Source organism: Amblyraja radiata, chromosome 25, assembly GCF_010909765.2.
Source record: "Amblyraja radiata isolate CabotCenter1 chromosome 25, sAmbRad1.1.pri, whole genome shotgun sequence".
Classification (NCBI taxonomy): domain Eukaryota; kingdom Metazoa; phylum Chordata; class Chondrichthyes; order Rajiformes; family Rajidae; genus Amblyraja; species Amblyraja radiata.
Genome location: NC_045980.1, coordinates 14458498 through 14471974, shown reverse-complemented (window position 1 = coordinate 14471974; position 13477 = coordinate 14458498). Strand labels below are relative to the sequence as shown.

Below are 13477 nucleotides of genomic sequence, written 5' to 3'. Positions count from 1 at the left end.
TGTACATCCTACAAATGAATGTGTTATATTAGCGTTTTGAAACAAACATTTATCGCATCTGGGAGAGACATTTGGATAAAATTTATTCAACCTCGTTTTTGAATAATATAGTCTATGTAATAATTTGAATTGAATTAAATTATGTCTTGCATTAATAGAACAGTTATGTGTATTCATCAAATACTTTTCCCATCTATCCTTCGAGATCTTTATCATTAGCTCATGTTCCCAATCTTCCCTTAGTGCTTCTGTTGAGGGTGATTCTCTATATAATATATTATTATAAAAGTATGATATTAATTTTTGTGAATCAGCCTTAATATTCATTGCTTCTTCTAAAGGGTCTAAAAATATAGTTTGAAATCTATGTGTATATTTCTTCATAAAGTCAAGGCCATCATCTTCAAATGCAGTTTCATACCATTTCAAGCAGGGTGAAACCACCCTAAAACCACCATAAAACCACACAAAACACCACACCCACTATTCAGTGTGTTCAGTTGATTCACAGCTCAGACAGTCGTGACCTCTCCCTCTCCCATCATGCAGAGACTGAGCCACACCCACACTTCCAGGTTTTATAATCCCTCCCCCCTCCCACGGGAAAAGGTGTGGCCTTCATGGCGTGATTGACAGGAGAGAGATTCTCAACATTTTTAAAACACTAATAACACTTTTATTTTTCACTGATGGAAAGAATCCTCTGCACCTGATTGAGTAAGATGGCCAAAAATCACAACCATTAGTGGTAGCGTTTTATCTAAAATAAATCTACAGTGCAAACAGGAAGTTATCAATTTTACCTCACCAAGCATTTACTGTGCTTTTGCTTCAACCCGAACCCCCACCAACCCTTTGCCGTGCTTTTACTTCACCCCGATCCCCCACCAACACTTTGCCGTGCTTTTACTTCACCCCGAACCCCCACCAACACTTTGCCGTGCATTTACTTCACCCTGAACCCCCACCAACAATTTGCCATGCTTTCACTTCGACCCAACCCCCCACCAACCCCTTTCCATGCTTTCACTTCGACCCAACCCCCCACCAACCCCTCCCCCTCCCACCAGCAGGGCAGCAGAGAGAATCTCAACATTTTTTAAACATTAATAACTCTTTTATTTTTTATAGATCGGAAACATCCTCTTGTCCTGCGCAGCGGAGGGGGACAGTGAGTAAGGCGGCAAAAATCACATCCGTAAGTGGCAGATTTTTTTCTAAAATAATAAAACAGAAAAACAGGAAGTGGTCAAGATCAGACTTTTAGTAATATAGATGTGTCAGCAATCGTGGATCTGTACCTGACCACACTCCCTGGGTAAGCAGAGCTCCCCTCTCAAAGAACATTAGCTAACCAGGCACATCTTTACAATAATTTGAGATTTGCATTGTTAACTGATGATGATGATACTTTATTGTCACATGAACCTATGCACCTAGGTGGAGGACATGGCAGCTTCCGGCATATACAGTTAATACACGAAACGCGTACTTTCTTACCCGTTAAAAAACGCTGAAAAGGTCATTTTGTGCGCTGTAAATAATCGTGCAAACTGGGGTAAGCATGAGAGACATTTATCCTACTTCAGAATTGCAAAAGTGAAGAGTAATGATGGTAGAGAGAAGCGAGAGCTGAAGGGACAACAACAGCTAAAGTGGTTGGCGAACATTGGCCGTGCAGATATCGAGATTGAAAATATTGTGAATTATTGCGTTTGCTCACTGCATTTCATCAACAGTAAGGCATTATTTGTTTTTTCTTGATTCCGTTGGTATCTAAAAAGTTACAGAAGTGATAAATCTGGCTGTAACACTTTAAAATCGCCCATAGTTCTGAAGTGGGTTTTTACATGCAAAAAGAAAATGTTTCTGAAGTTAAATTTACGAGTGGTGTGTGGAAAAGTAAGTTTCCTATCATTATGCTATTGAGATGTATATTTTGGCAAATAATAAAATGTCTTAACAGCTTAAACACTCACTCCCTTTCAATTGGATATTGTCAATTTGCTGAGGTTGATTATGTCCAATTAACAGCTAACAATTATGCCATTCCTTGGCTTGCATCTGAGTAAAATGTAATTCAAAACCCACGTGTCGTTTGCAATTTTTTTAATGATACATTTTGCTTCAGAAGCATTTTCGTTTTGTATGTAAAAACCCACTTGAGAACCATGGGCGATTTTTAAATTTTACAGCCAGATTTATCACTTCTGAAACTTTTTAGATACCAAAGGAATCAAGAAAAAACACAAATAATGCCTTACTGTTGATGAAATGCAGTGAGCAAACGCAATAATTGCCAACATTTTCAATCTCGATATCTGGACGGCCAATGTTCGCCAAGCACTTTAGCTGTTGTTATCCCGTCAGCACTCGCTTCTCTCAACCACAATTTCTCATCACTTTTGCAATTCTGAAGTAGGATAAATGTCTCTCACGTTTACCCCGATTTCCATAATTATTTACAACGCAAAAATTGACCATTTCGGCGGGTTTTAACGTGCCCGCTACGCTGGAAGCAATGGTCAGTGCTGACCTGCAGTTCATCGCGTGTACTCCAGTTGTCGCAGTGTGGCAACAGTAAGGGTCACGTGTCATGACCCGACTGCCGTGCAACCTCCCTATAATGATTAGTGCAAGAAAAAGTCTAGATGCCTGAGTACTTCCCCAAATACGTACTTCCCTGAATGTTGAAATCCCACCCGTGACCTGTGATGTAGCAGCCAGGCTATATAAGTTTGTTCTTCTTTTATTCACTTGCCAAATCTCGGATGGAAAAGTGTCTGAGATTCCCGCAACTCTATGATAATGGAGGATTTGGTGAATTTAACCCAGCAGAGCGCTCCCAATGGAGAGCGCAGCTCAGCATACAACTCGCCGATCATCATTATTACATGCGTCCTCGGCTTCATTTGTAACGCCATTGCTTTGTGGATCTTCTGCTTTCATGTCAAGACCTGGAAACCGAACACGGTCTATTCCCTGAACCTGGCGATTGCGGATACACTTTTAATCTGCTGCCTCCCTTTCCGTGCCGGCTACTACATACGCAAGAAGGACTGGATCTTTGGAGATGTGGCCTGTCGCCTGAACATCTTCATGATTTCCTTAAACCGCATTGGCAGCATCATCTTCCTGATGGTGATAGCCATCGACCGCTACTTTAAGGTGGTCCACCCCCAGCACATGGCAAACAAGCTGACCCCGAGGTGTGCGGCCAAGATAGCAGGAGCCCTGTGGGTCATGGCAGTGGCAATTTGCACGCACTTGTTGGTGGATCGGCACGACTTCCAGCGAAACAACTCGACCTTCTGCGAACCCTTCAACATCGACCACCCTCTGAATCCCACCGCAATTTGGACCGACGCCGTGTTTATTTTCTTCAAGTTCATCTTGCCGGTCTCCGTTATACTTTTCTCCACCTCGAGCATCATCTGGAGGTTAAGGCAGATGGAGAGCGATATGAGAGGGAAATATAAACGTGCCACCAAGCTTGTGATAGCCGTGGCAGCGGTTTTTATAATCTGTTTCCTGCCCACCAATATTGCTGTGGTCGCCGTTTTGATCACTCGACTCAGAAGTTCGGTGGACTGCAAGTCCTATGTCATTGCAGTCAATATCTTTTATAATACTTTATTCATGACGTATCTGAACAGCGTTATCGACCCTGTTATTTACTACTTTTCGAGTTCGGCGTTCAAAGGCGCTTTGAAGAAAGCTCTCGCCCCTCTCAATGTTAGCTTGGCCAAATCAACCACCGATCAAGAAATGGACCCACGCGAGTCTAAAGCAGAACCCTCGAAAGATCGATACCTCAGCTCTGATATACTTCTCTGATCACCTGAGACCACTGTGTCAACTTTGTAAGAAAAGAAAATCCCACTCTGCGTTTGGCAGATGTGACAATGATAGCACAACTGAACCATTAAACTGGATTCTACTGTCAGAGGGTGAAAACGGATACTTCCAGATTCAAGGACAATTTCTTCCCAGGCAACTGAACGATTCTATAAACAACTAGAAAACGGTCCTGATCTACTTTCTACCTCAGTGGAGACCCTCAGACTATTTTTAATGGGACTTTACTCGACTTTATCTTGCTCTAAACGTTCTTCCCTTCATCATGTATCTACCTGTACGCTGTGAATGGCTCAATTGTAAATATGTATAGTCCTTCCGCTGACTGATTAGCATGAAACAAAAGCTTTTCATTGTAGCGTATTGCACGTGGCAATAAACTAAACTAAACTAACTAACTAACTATGTGTAGCAACAAACTGCAGGTGCTGGTTTATACCGAAGATAGGCACGTCGTGCTGGAGTAACTCAGCGGGTCAGGCAGCTTCTCTGGAGAAAAGGGATAGGTGACGTTTCAGGCGGGGAGCCTTCTTCTTACTAGATATTGTCATTAAATGCTAACCTGTAAATAAGTACAAAAAAATAATGTACATTTTAATCCTTTTGTTAACAGGTTGATTGATCTTAAGTTCTGAAATATATTATCATTTACAATGTCACACTTTGATGTTGTGGTGGTCTCTTTAAATTCTTTGAAGGGGTTTGTTCCGGAGGAGGTAGAAATTACACTGAGACATGATGTTTAAAGTTCCTTCTTCATCAGAGATGGGTAAGAGAGAAGAAGCAGTATGAACATTGACTTCTCAAATTTCCGGAAGCCCTTATTGTCTCCTCCCCTTCTCAACTCTCCCTCAGCCCTCTGGCTCCTCCTCTTCCTTTCTTCTTTCCTCCCCCTCCCCCCCCCCCCCCTACCCCACCCCCCACTCCCCCACTCCCCCCCTCCCCTCCCCCCCTTCTCCCCACTCTACATCAGTCAGAAGAAGGCTTTCGGCCCGAAACGTTGCCTATTTCCTTCGCTCCATAGATGCTGCCTCACCCGCTGAGTTTCCCCAGCACTTTTGGCTACCTTCGATTTTCCAGCATCTGCAGTTCTTTCTTAAACATGAGTAAGAGGGAAGAAGCTAGTTTTCATAAGCCCAGGTGGGATATGATATCCCTTGTTTTTAGTTTTTTAGAGATACAGCATGGCAGCAGGCCGTTCGACCCACGAGTCCATGCCGACCATTGATCACCCGTTCACACTTATCCCACATTCCCATCCACCCTACACCAAAGATCTTATAGCGGAGCAAGATAGACCACTCCTGCGAAGTGCAATGGGCTGACGTGTAGTACGCTACGGAGCGGATCGTGGGCATTTTTTTGCGTCCATTCCAGTAACCGGAACCTACCCAACTCGCGGGGAACAGTTTGTGTGTGATATAGGGCTAGATTCATAATTCTGTTAGTTCTTTTTAAAGAATAAAATGTTTATAAAATTTGACTGGTAATTTTCTTTTTTAATTTTTTTAAATAATTTCTTTTTAAATGGCTCTCATGCTGTGTTTGAGTTGATTTTGTATTACACTTGCACTCTGTAATTCATTCATCTAATCACACTGTTCACAACTGCAGTATTTGGGAAAATAATAGCAATATGAAGATTCCAGTTGCTCTAGCCCTGGAATGTTACATAATGTTTTTGTGTCTATGGAGTTGTTTCTCAACAATAAAATGGGTCTGGTCTTCCCTATAGGAGGCCCTAAGCTTAAGCCTATGAATCCTGTACGTAAATCCGGCCCTGCTCAGCGGGTCAAGTCAAGTCAAATCAATTTTATTTCTATAGCACATTTAAAAATAACTCTTGTTGACTAAAGTGCTTTACATCAGTGCAAGTACTAATGTCTACAAACAGTAGTACATAGATCTAACAATACATACAAATACATACATACAACGCTCCCTCAGAGGGCCTCAAGAAACGCTTGTGAATAGAAATAAGTTTTACGTCTAGACTTAAAAGAGTTGATAAAGGGGGCAGTTCTGATGGGAAGAGGGATGCTGTTCCATAGTCTAGGTGCTGTAACCGCAAAAGCGTGGTCACCCCTGAGCTTATGCCTAGACCGCGGGATGGTCAGTAATCCCAAGTCGGCCGACCTGAGGGACCTGAAGGTAGAATGGTGGTTTAGCAGATTTCTGATGTAGGTGGGGGCAAGCCCGTTAAGGGCTTTGTAAACATAAAGGAGGAGCTTGAAATTGATTCTGAACCGCACTGGGAGCCAGTGGAGAGAGGTCAGAATCGGGGTGCCCGTCAGATGTCTCGCTGCGGCGTTTTGAACCAATTGCAGGTGGGACAGGGATGATTGACTGATGCCAGTGTAGAGGGAGTTGCAGTAATCAAGGCGAGAGGAGATAAATGAGTGGATGATCTTTTCCAAGTCGACAAATCGGAGAAATTGTTTTATTTTAGCTATCGTGCGAAGCTGGAAGAAGCTAGCTTTTACCACGACATTGACTTGTTTGTCAAACTTCAATGCTGAGTCAAATATCACTGCAAGGTTTTTGACGTGAGGTTTGAGTAAGGGGGTAAGGCTTCCAGGGTGAGGGGGTCAGACAGCATCTCTGGAGAAAAGGAATAGGTGACGTTTCGGGTCGAGACCCTTCTTCAGACAATTTCCGCTCCCCCTGAGCTCTGAGCTAGCTCTTCTTGTCCAAAGGCAATGAAAAGTGGTGTAAACGTTGTGATGTAAGTATCTGTGGAAATAAAACAGAGTTACCAAAAATGTGCAATACGTTGTGCAACATTAATTTGAAATGATTTTTGATGAAAAAATTATTTTCCGTTTCCTGTGCAAATTAGCGAAAAGAAAAAAAAAGTCCTTTAAAGGCTCAAAGATCTCTTTTTCCATATTCTGTTTGGAAGTTGTTGCTTTTGTTTGATGCAGTAATTTAATAACCAGGAACAATATGAACTAGAAACGTGTCTATAATTACTTTCCTTTTCAGCATGACCTCACTTTTTTCAGCAATACATTTTCTGAACAGTAATAACAGGAATGTACTATTAGTTCAACATGAAATACAGAACTGGAAACTGACAAAGCAATCTCTTCCATTGTTCATTGTACGAAGATACTTTATTGATCAATGGAACAGGGGAACATTGTCGCAGTGGTAGAGTTGCTGCCTCACCCAGGTTCGATCCCGACTACGGGTGCTGTCTGTACAGAGTTTGTACGTTCTCCTCATGACCACGTGGGTTTTCTCCGAGATCTTCGGTTTCCTCCCACACTCCAAAGACATACAGGCTTGCAGGTTAATTGGTTTGGTGCAAGTGTAAATTGTCCCTAGTGTGTGTTGGATAGTGTTAATGTGCGGGGATCGCTGGTCGGTGCGAACTCCACGCTGTATTTCTAAACCAAACTAAACCATACAGCTATCCATCCAACAAGGATGTGGAAGCCAGCTACTTGGATGTCCTGGTTTTGCACCATTGTAAACTATTCAGGGGCAAACATATAAGTGAATGTTTATGTCAATCGAACTACATTGACATCATGAGGTCAGGGAAGTGCTCGCGTATTAGTGGTGCAGCGTATGGAGGTGGTTGATTAAACCAATCTGGTTCAGAAGTTCCTTCCTCAGAGGTGACAGGATGCTGCAGTATTAGTAGTTCTTCATTTACAGCTTCTCTTTTCCTCTTTGCTTCCTTCGGTTCAGCTTTGCTTCCTTCATTCCTTCATATGAGCGAGCACCGCTTTTTACATGAGCATGTCAAACAAAATGATCCAAAGCATGTTGTGCATAAGTTCATAAGACTCTGTGCCATCCATTATTCTGGCCACCTTCCATCACGGAGTTGTTGGACAACTGTGATGAATGTTTTTGAGGCAACCACAATTTGCCTTGTTCTTCACAGAGCCCTTATGGCAAACAGGGTTGCAAGCTTTTATAAACTCAACAGAGGTGGTGAACAACTTTGCAGATTTGTTCTGGGCACTTCTCTCGGTAGACACCTCACAGTGATGGTCATGTTTACTCTTTCACGCCCTTGATGGAAACCACATTGACTTTCAGGAATTAGGTCTCCTTCGAGGTGAGTAGTTGGACTCCAGCGAGGATTTTAATGACAGTCGAGAGGAAAGAGGTTCCTTTGTGATTGTCACAGAATTGTAATTTCCCCTTAGTCATATGGGATAGGAATAGAATTAGGCCATTCAGCCCATCAACTCTACTCCGCCATTCAATCATGGTTGATCTATCACTCCTAACCCCATTCTCCTGCCTTCTATTTGAGTATTGAGAGGATTTGAGTATAGGAGCAAAGAGGTCCTTCTGCAGTTATATAGGGCCCCGGTGAGACTGCACCTGCAGTATTGTGTGCAGTTTTGGTCTCCTAATTTGAGGAAGGACATCCTTGCTATTGAGTGCAGCGTAGGTTCATGAGGTTAATTCACGGGATGGCAGACTGTCATATGAAGAAATAATGAAACGACGGGGCTTGTATTCACTGGAATTTAGAAGGATGAGAGGAAATCTTATAGAAACATATAAAATTTATTAAGGAATTGGACACGCTAGATGCAGGAAACATGTTCCCGATGTTGGAGAAGCCCAGAACCAGGGGCCAGTTTAAGAATAAGGGGTGGGTCATTTAGAACTGAGATGAGGAAAAACGTTTTGACACAGAATTGTGAATTTGTGGAATTCTCTGCCTTGGAAGGCAGTGGATGCATTCAATAGAGAGTTAGATAGAGCTCTTAGGGCTAGCAGAATCAAGTGATATGGGGAGAAGGCCGGGACGGGGTACTGATTGTGGATGATCAGCCATGATCACATTGAATGGCGGTGCTAGTTCGAAGGACTGAATGGCCTACACCTGTACCTATTTTCTATGTATTCTCCCCATAACCTCTGACACCTAAACTAATCAAGAATATCTGACTTAACAATATCCATTGACTTGGCTTCCACAGCCTTCAGTGGCAAAGAATTCCACAAACTCACCACCATTTGAAAAAAAAAAATTCTCTTCATCTCCTTCCTGAACGAATGTCCTTTAATACTGAGGCTATGACCTCTAGTCTTATACTCTCCCACTAGTGGAAACATCCTCTCCTCATCCTTATGCTTGTGTAGGTGAATGATTGAGGCATTCTTGAAGTCATGGGATACATTCTCCTAGTTCCTTCCCCTAAATCATGAGAGGGAGATAGAGTGAATGCCTTTATTCTTTGGATTTTATTCCTAGGAGCGCAGATGGCTGAGGGGTGATCGTATGGAGGTGTATAAAATCATGAGGGGAATAGATAGGATGAATGTGCATAGTATTTTACCCAGAGTAGAGGATTCAAGAACTAGAGGACATTGGTTTAAAGTGAGGGGGGAAAGATTTAATAGCAACCTGAGGGGCAACCTTTTCAGTCAGAGGGTGGTGGGCATATGGAACGAGCTACCCGAGGAAGTAGCTGATTCTTGAACGATAATAACATTCAAAAGACACTTGGACAGGTCGATGGATAGGAAAGGTTTAGAGGGATATGGACGAAATGTGGCAAATGGAACTAGCTCAGATGGGGCATCAAGGATGAGTTGGGCTGAAGGACTTTATGACTCTGTATGACTATGACTTTAGTTCTATCATTTCCCAATCAACTGTGGGCCCCCTTGTTTGATAACTTCCTCTTGTGTAGTATCTGTTCTCCACATTTCACTGACGTTTAAACTTTTGCAAGCCCAGGGTTTCTGCAAGAGTCAGGCTTATTGGATGTTGTGGCGTGCAACCCACTGCTTCATCACCAAGTGTAGATGGTCTATTTTAGGAGAGCGTTGAAATGCTTAGCTCATCTCTTCAAGGTCGGTTTTCCAGTAATGACTCAGTCCATCTGTACTCCGTAGCGATGAGCTGCCAGGAAGTTGAGGAGCATTCATAGATTTATATATAGAGCAGTGTAGACATCTTTCGAGTCTTTCTGATCAACGTAATCTGTACTTCATCTGCCACATACTCCAGCCACGGATCACGCATCTTGTGGAATCTTTTCTGGACACTTCTGCAAGTAATGGAAAAAGCCTGTGTAGGAAGCAACAGCAGGTGCTGGTTTACACTGAAATTAAACACAAAATGCTGAAGTAACTCAATGGGTGACAGCATCTCCACACAAAAGGAATAGGTGACGTTTCGAGTCAGAACCCTTCTTCAGTCTGAACGATAGAGATAGGGGGGGAGGCGATAATGGTTCATTGGAGGCGAGAAAAGGCCAAAACAAAACGGCCGGCAACAGATGACCTCGGGAAGGGTGGAGGCCATAATGGTTCATTGTTGGCTGGGGTTGATGTGCTAACGACAGAACGGATGCTAAGAAAAACATCCTTTTTAGAAATGGATGTAGGATGGACCAGGAATGCTCTGAAAAGTTTGCGTTTCTTGCAAACTTGTCTCTTGTTACTTTAATCAAATCAGTTGAGAGAGAGAAAGGGTGGCGGGGAGAGGGATGGTTCAGGAGGGGGGGCTGGGGTAGAGGGAAGGAGGAGACACAGAGGGAAGGAAGAGAAAATGGAGAGAGAGAGAGAGAGAGAGAGAGAGAGAGAGAGAGAGAGAGAGGAGAGAGAGAGAGAGAGAGAGAGAGAGAGAGAGAGAGAGAGAGAGAGAGAGAGAGAGAGAGAGAGAGAGAGAGAGAGAGAGAGAGAGAGAGAGGAGGAGAGAGAGAGAGAGAGCGAGAGATTGAAAGAAATGGTAGACAGGGGGGAGGAGAGAGAGAAAGAGAGAGCGAGGGAAGGAGAGAGGCGGGAGAGAGAGACGGAAGGAGGAGAGAGAGGGAAGGAAAGGGGGAGAGAGAGCAGGAGAGGAAAGGAGAAAGAGAAAGGGAAGGGAGAGAGAGAAAGAGAGGAGAGAGAGAGATAGCAGGGGAATGCAGTATATAGAGAGGGAGGAAGAAGAGGTGTCCGGGTTGAACCTGGCCATCGCGGACACTCTGCTAATCTGCGCCCTACCATTTCGAGTTGACTATTACATCCGTGGGAAAGACTGGATTTTCGGCGATGTTGCCTGTCGCCTGAAGATATTCACGATATTTATGAACCGGGCAGTGAGCGTTGCTTTCCTGGCGGTTATGGCGCTTGAACGCTACTTCAAGGTGATCCACCCTCACCATAAAGTGAGCAAAATGACCACAAGCGGTGCGGTGAAGGTATCCTGCATTCTTTGGCTTGTAACGCTGGCGATGTGTCTGCACATTTTGACTGAACCTCGCACGTTCCAGCACATGAATGTGTCAAATTGTGAGCCGTTCAAACCATTCAAGCCCTTAAGTTCCACAGCGATTTTGACTAACATGGTTTTTATTATTTTCAATTTCCTTTTACCGGCTTCGATCATCCTGTTTTCCACTTGCTGTATCGCCTGGAAGCTAAAGCAGATGAAAGCTGAACTGAGGGCCAAATGTAAACGAGCAACGAGGCTTGTGGTGGTCGTGGCGACGGTTTTCATCATCTGTTTCTTACCCAGCAATGTTGCTGTAATTGCTGTTTTAATCTCAAACCGTGTAAGTAATTGCAAGACGTTCGACGTTACCGTGCAGATCTTCGACAACACTCTGTGCATCACTTACTTGAACAGTGTGCTCGATCCGGTTGTTTACTACTTCTCCAGTTCCACGTTCAAGGAAACTCTGAAGAAAGCTCTCATTTCTCACAACATCAGACTTTTCAGATCAATAATTCGCTCAGCTCCACCAAAACCAGAAACACAAGTTGAACCGCAACGATCATCTGTTCTCAACACCTGGGACAATTTACGAACTGTGTCGAGTGACAATCTGTGAACCAGCTCCCAAGGTAGCTGCTTGCTTTCTTCCAACTTGCTCTGGGAAGTAGGGTCTGGGCGGGGCGCACTCCCAAGTATTTTTAAATCTTTTGATCTTCTAATGCAAAAGGCAACCATAGTACTAAAAATATTGCTAGATGCAACCGCGATAACCAGTAAGGAGACACAATGAACTGCAGACGCTTGAGCCTCGATTAGAACACAAAGTGCTGGAGGAACGCAGCGGGTCAGGCAGCATCTGTGGAGGGAATGGACAGACGACGTTTTGGGGATTGAGACCCTTCTTCAGACTTCACGTCATGCCCAATGTCTAGGAAGTCACCGCCAAAGCTTCATTGTTTGCCTTGGACTTTACTTCACAAGTGCGGGGAAGCGAATGAGATCCTTGGGTGGCTTCAAGGTGCAAAGTCCCGCAATCACTCGTTGCCCGATTGGAGTGCCTCAAACACTGAGACAGGAGTAGCTCCCCACCGGTGTTCACTGTGAATGTTCCCTGCACCCAGCATGGTTCTTGTCTCCTGCCTCCTCCCGGCTTCACGATATCGCTGATTGCTGGAATAACTCACCGGGTCAGACAACATTTCTGGAGAAAAAAGATGGGTGACATCTCCGGTCTGGAAGCTTTCTTCAGACTGAAAGTATGGGTTGGCGGTGAACGGGAAGAGCTGGAGGTGAGGAAAGACCACAACTCGCCTTCTCTCTCCAGCTCTCCCTCTCCCTCCATCCACCCCTACTTTCAGTCTGAAGAAGGGTCCTGAACCAAAACGTAACTCTTTTTCTCCAGAGAGGCCGCCTGACCCACTGAGTTATTCCAGCACTTTGTGTCCATCTTTGGTCTAATCCAGCATCTGCAGTTCTTTGTTTCTTCATCATAACGCTTTGGGATAAATCTTGTTAACAATAAAACAATATTTTGTATGTGGCAACTGGTCATCTTGTGGCACCAGAGAACAGAGGCGGCGGGAGCGGCGACCCGGCCTCGGTGATCGGGCAGTGTTCCGGCGGCAGCGACCACCCGACCCGACCGCGGGCCCAGTGGACGACATCGTCGGGAGCTCGCAGGTCACAGGTTGGTTCTCCGGAGCTCCCGCAACAACAGCTGCGTCCGCTGGACTGGAGGGCCGCAGCTTCGACCACCCCGGGTCGCGGAGTTGAACCGGCCCGTTCGCGGAGCTCGGATTCAGCCGCGGGACTGACATTACTTACCATCACCCGGCGGGGTCACAACATCTGAAGCTTGGATCGCCTCGGTGCAGAGGGAGAATAAGAAGTGATGAGACAAAGACTTAAGACTTTTGCCTTCCATCACAGTGAGGAGGTGCCTGGTGAACTCACTGTGGTGGATGTTAATTTGTGTTTATTGTGTGTTTTTGTCATTTTTACTATATGTAGGACTGCAAGGCAACAAAATTTCGTTCAGACCGCAAGTTCTGAATGACAATAAAGGCTACTTTGACTTTGACTTTGACGAGGTGGGGGCTGGCAATCAGGCTGATCAATGATGTCTCACTGGGAGACAGTACAAACTGCTGAGGTCAGCACAAATTGATTGAAAGATGTAGCATGGAAACAGGTGCTTTGTCCCAGCGAGCACACCGACCATCGATCACCCACTCGCTCTAGTTCTATGTTAACCCATTGACCTCAGTTGCTGTCTGTATGGAGTTTGCATGTTCTCCCTGTGACCATGTGGATTTTCTCCGGGTGCTCCGGTTTCCTCCCACATCGCAAAGACATGCAGGTCTGTAGGTTAATTGGCCTCTGTAAATTGCCCCAAGTGTGTTGGGAGTGGATGAGAAAGTGAGATAATATAGA

General features: G+C 44.5%; 1 protein-coding gene across 1 annotated transcript; it reads left to right on the top strand.

The window, feature by feature from the left end:
* Positions 1 to 2808: 2808 nt before the first annotated feature.
* LOC116987130 (hydroxycarboxylic acid receptor 2-like) lies at positions 2809 to 4133 on the top strand. The gene has a single exon (XM_033043007.1). The coding sequence runs from the start codon at positions 2809 to 2811 to the stop codon at positions 3835 to 3837; it is 1029 nt and encodes a 342-aa protein (XP_032898898.1). The 3' UTR covers positions 3838 to 4133.
* Positions 4134 to 13477: the final 9344 nt, after the last annotated feature.

Excerpts from the sequence above, each read along its gene's own strand:
- LOC116987130 (XM_033043007.1), top strand. The coding sequence starts at position 2,809 with ATGGAGGATTTGGTGAATTTAACCCAGCAGAGCGCTCCCAATGGAGAG.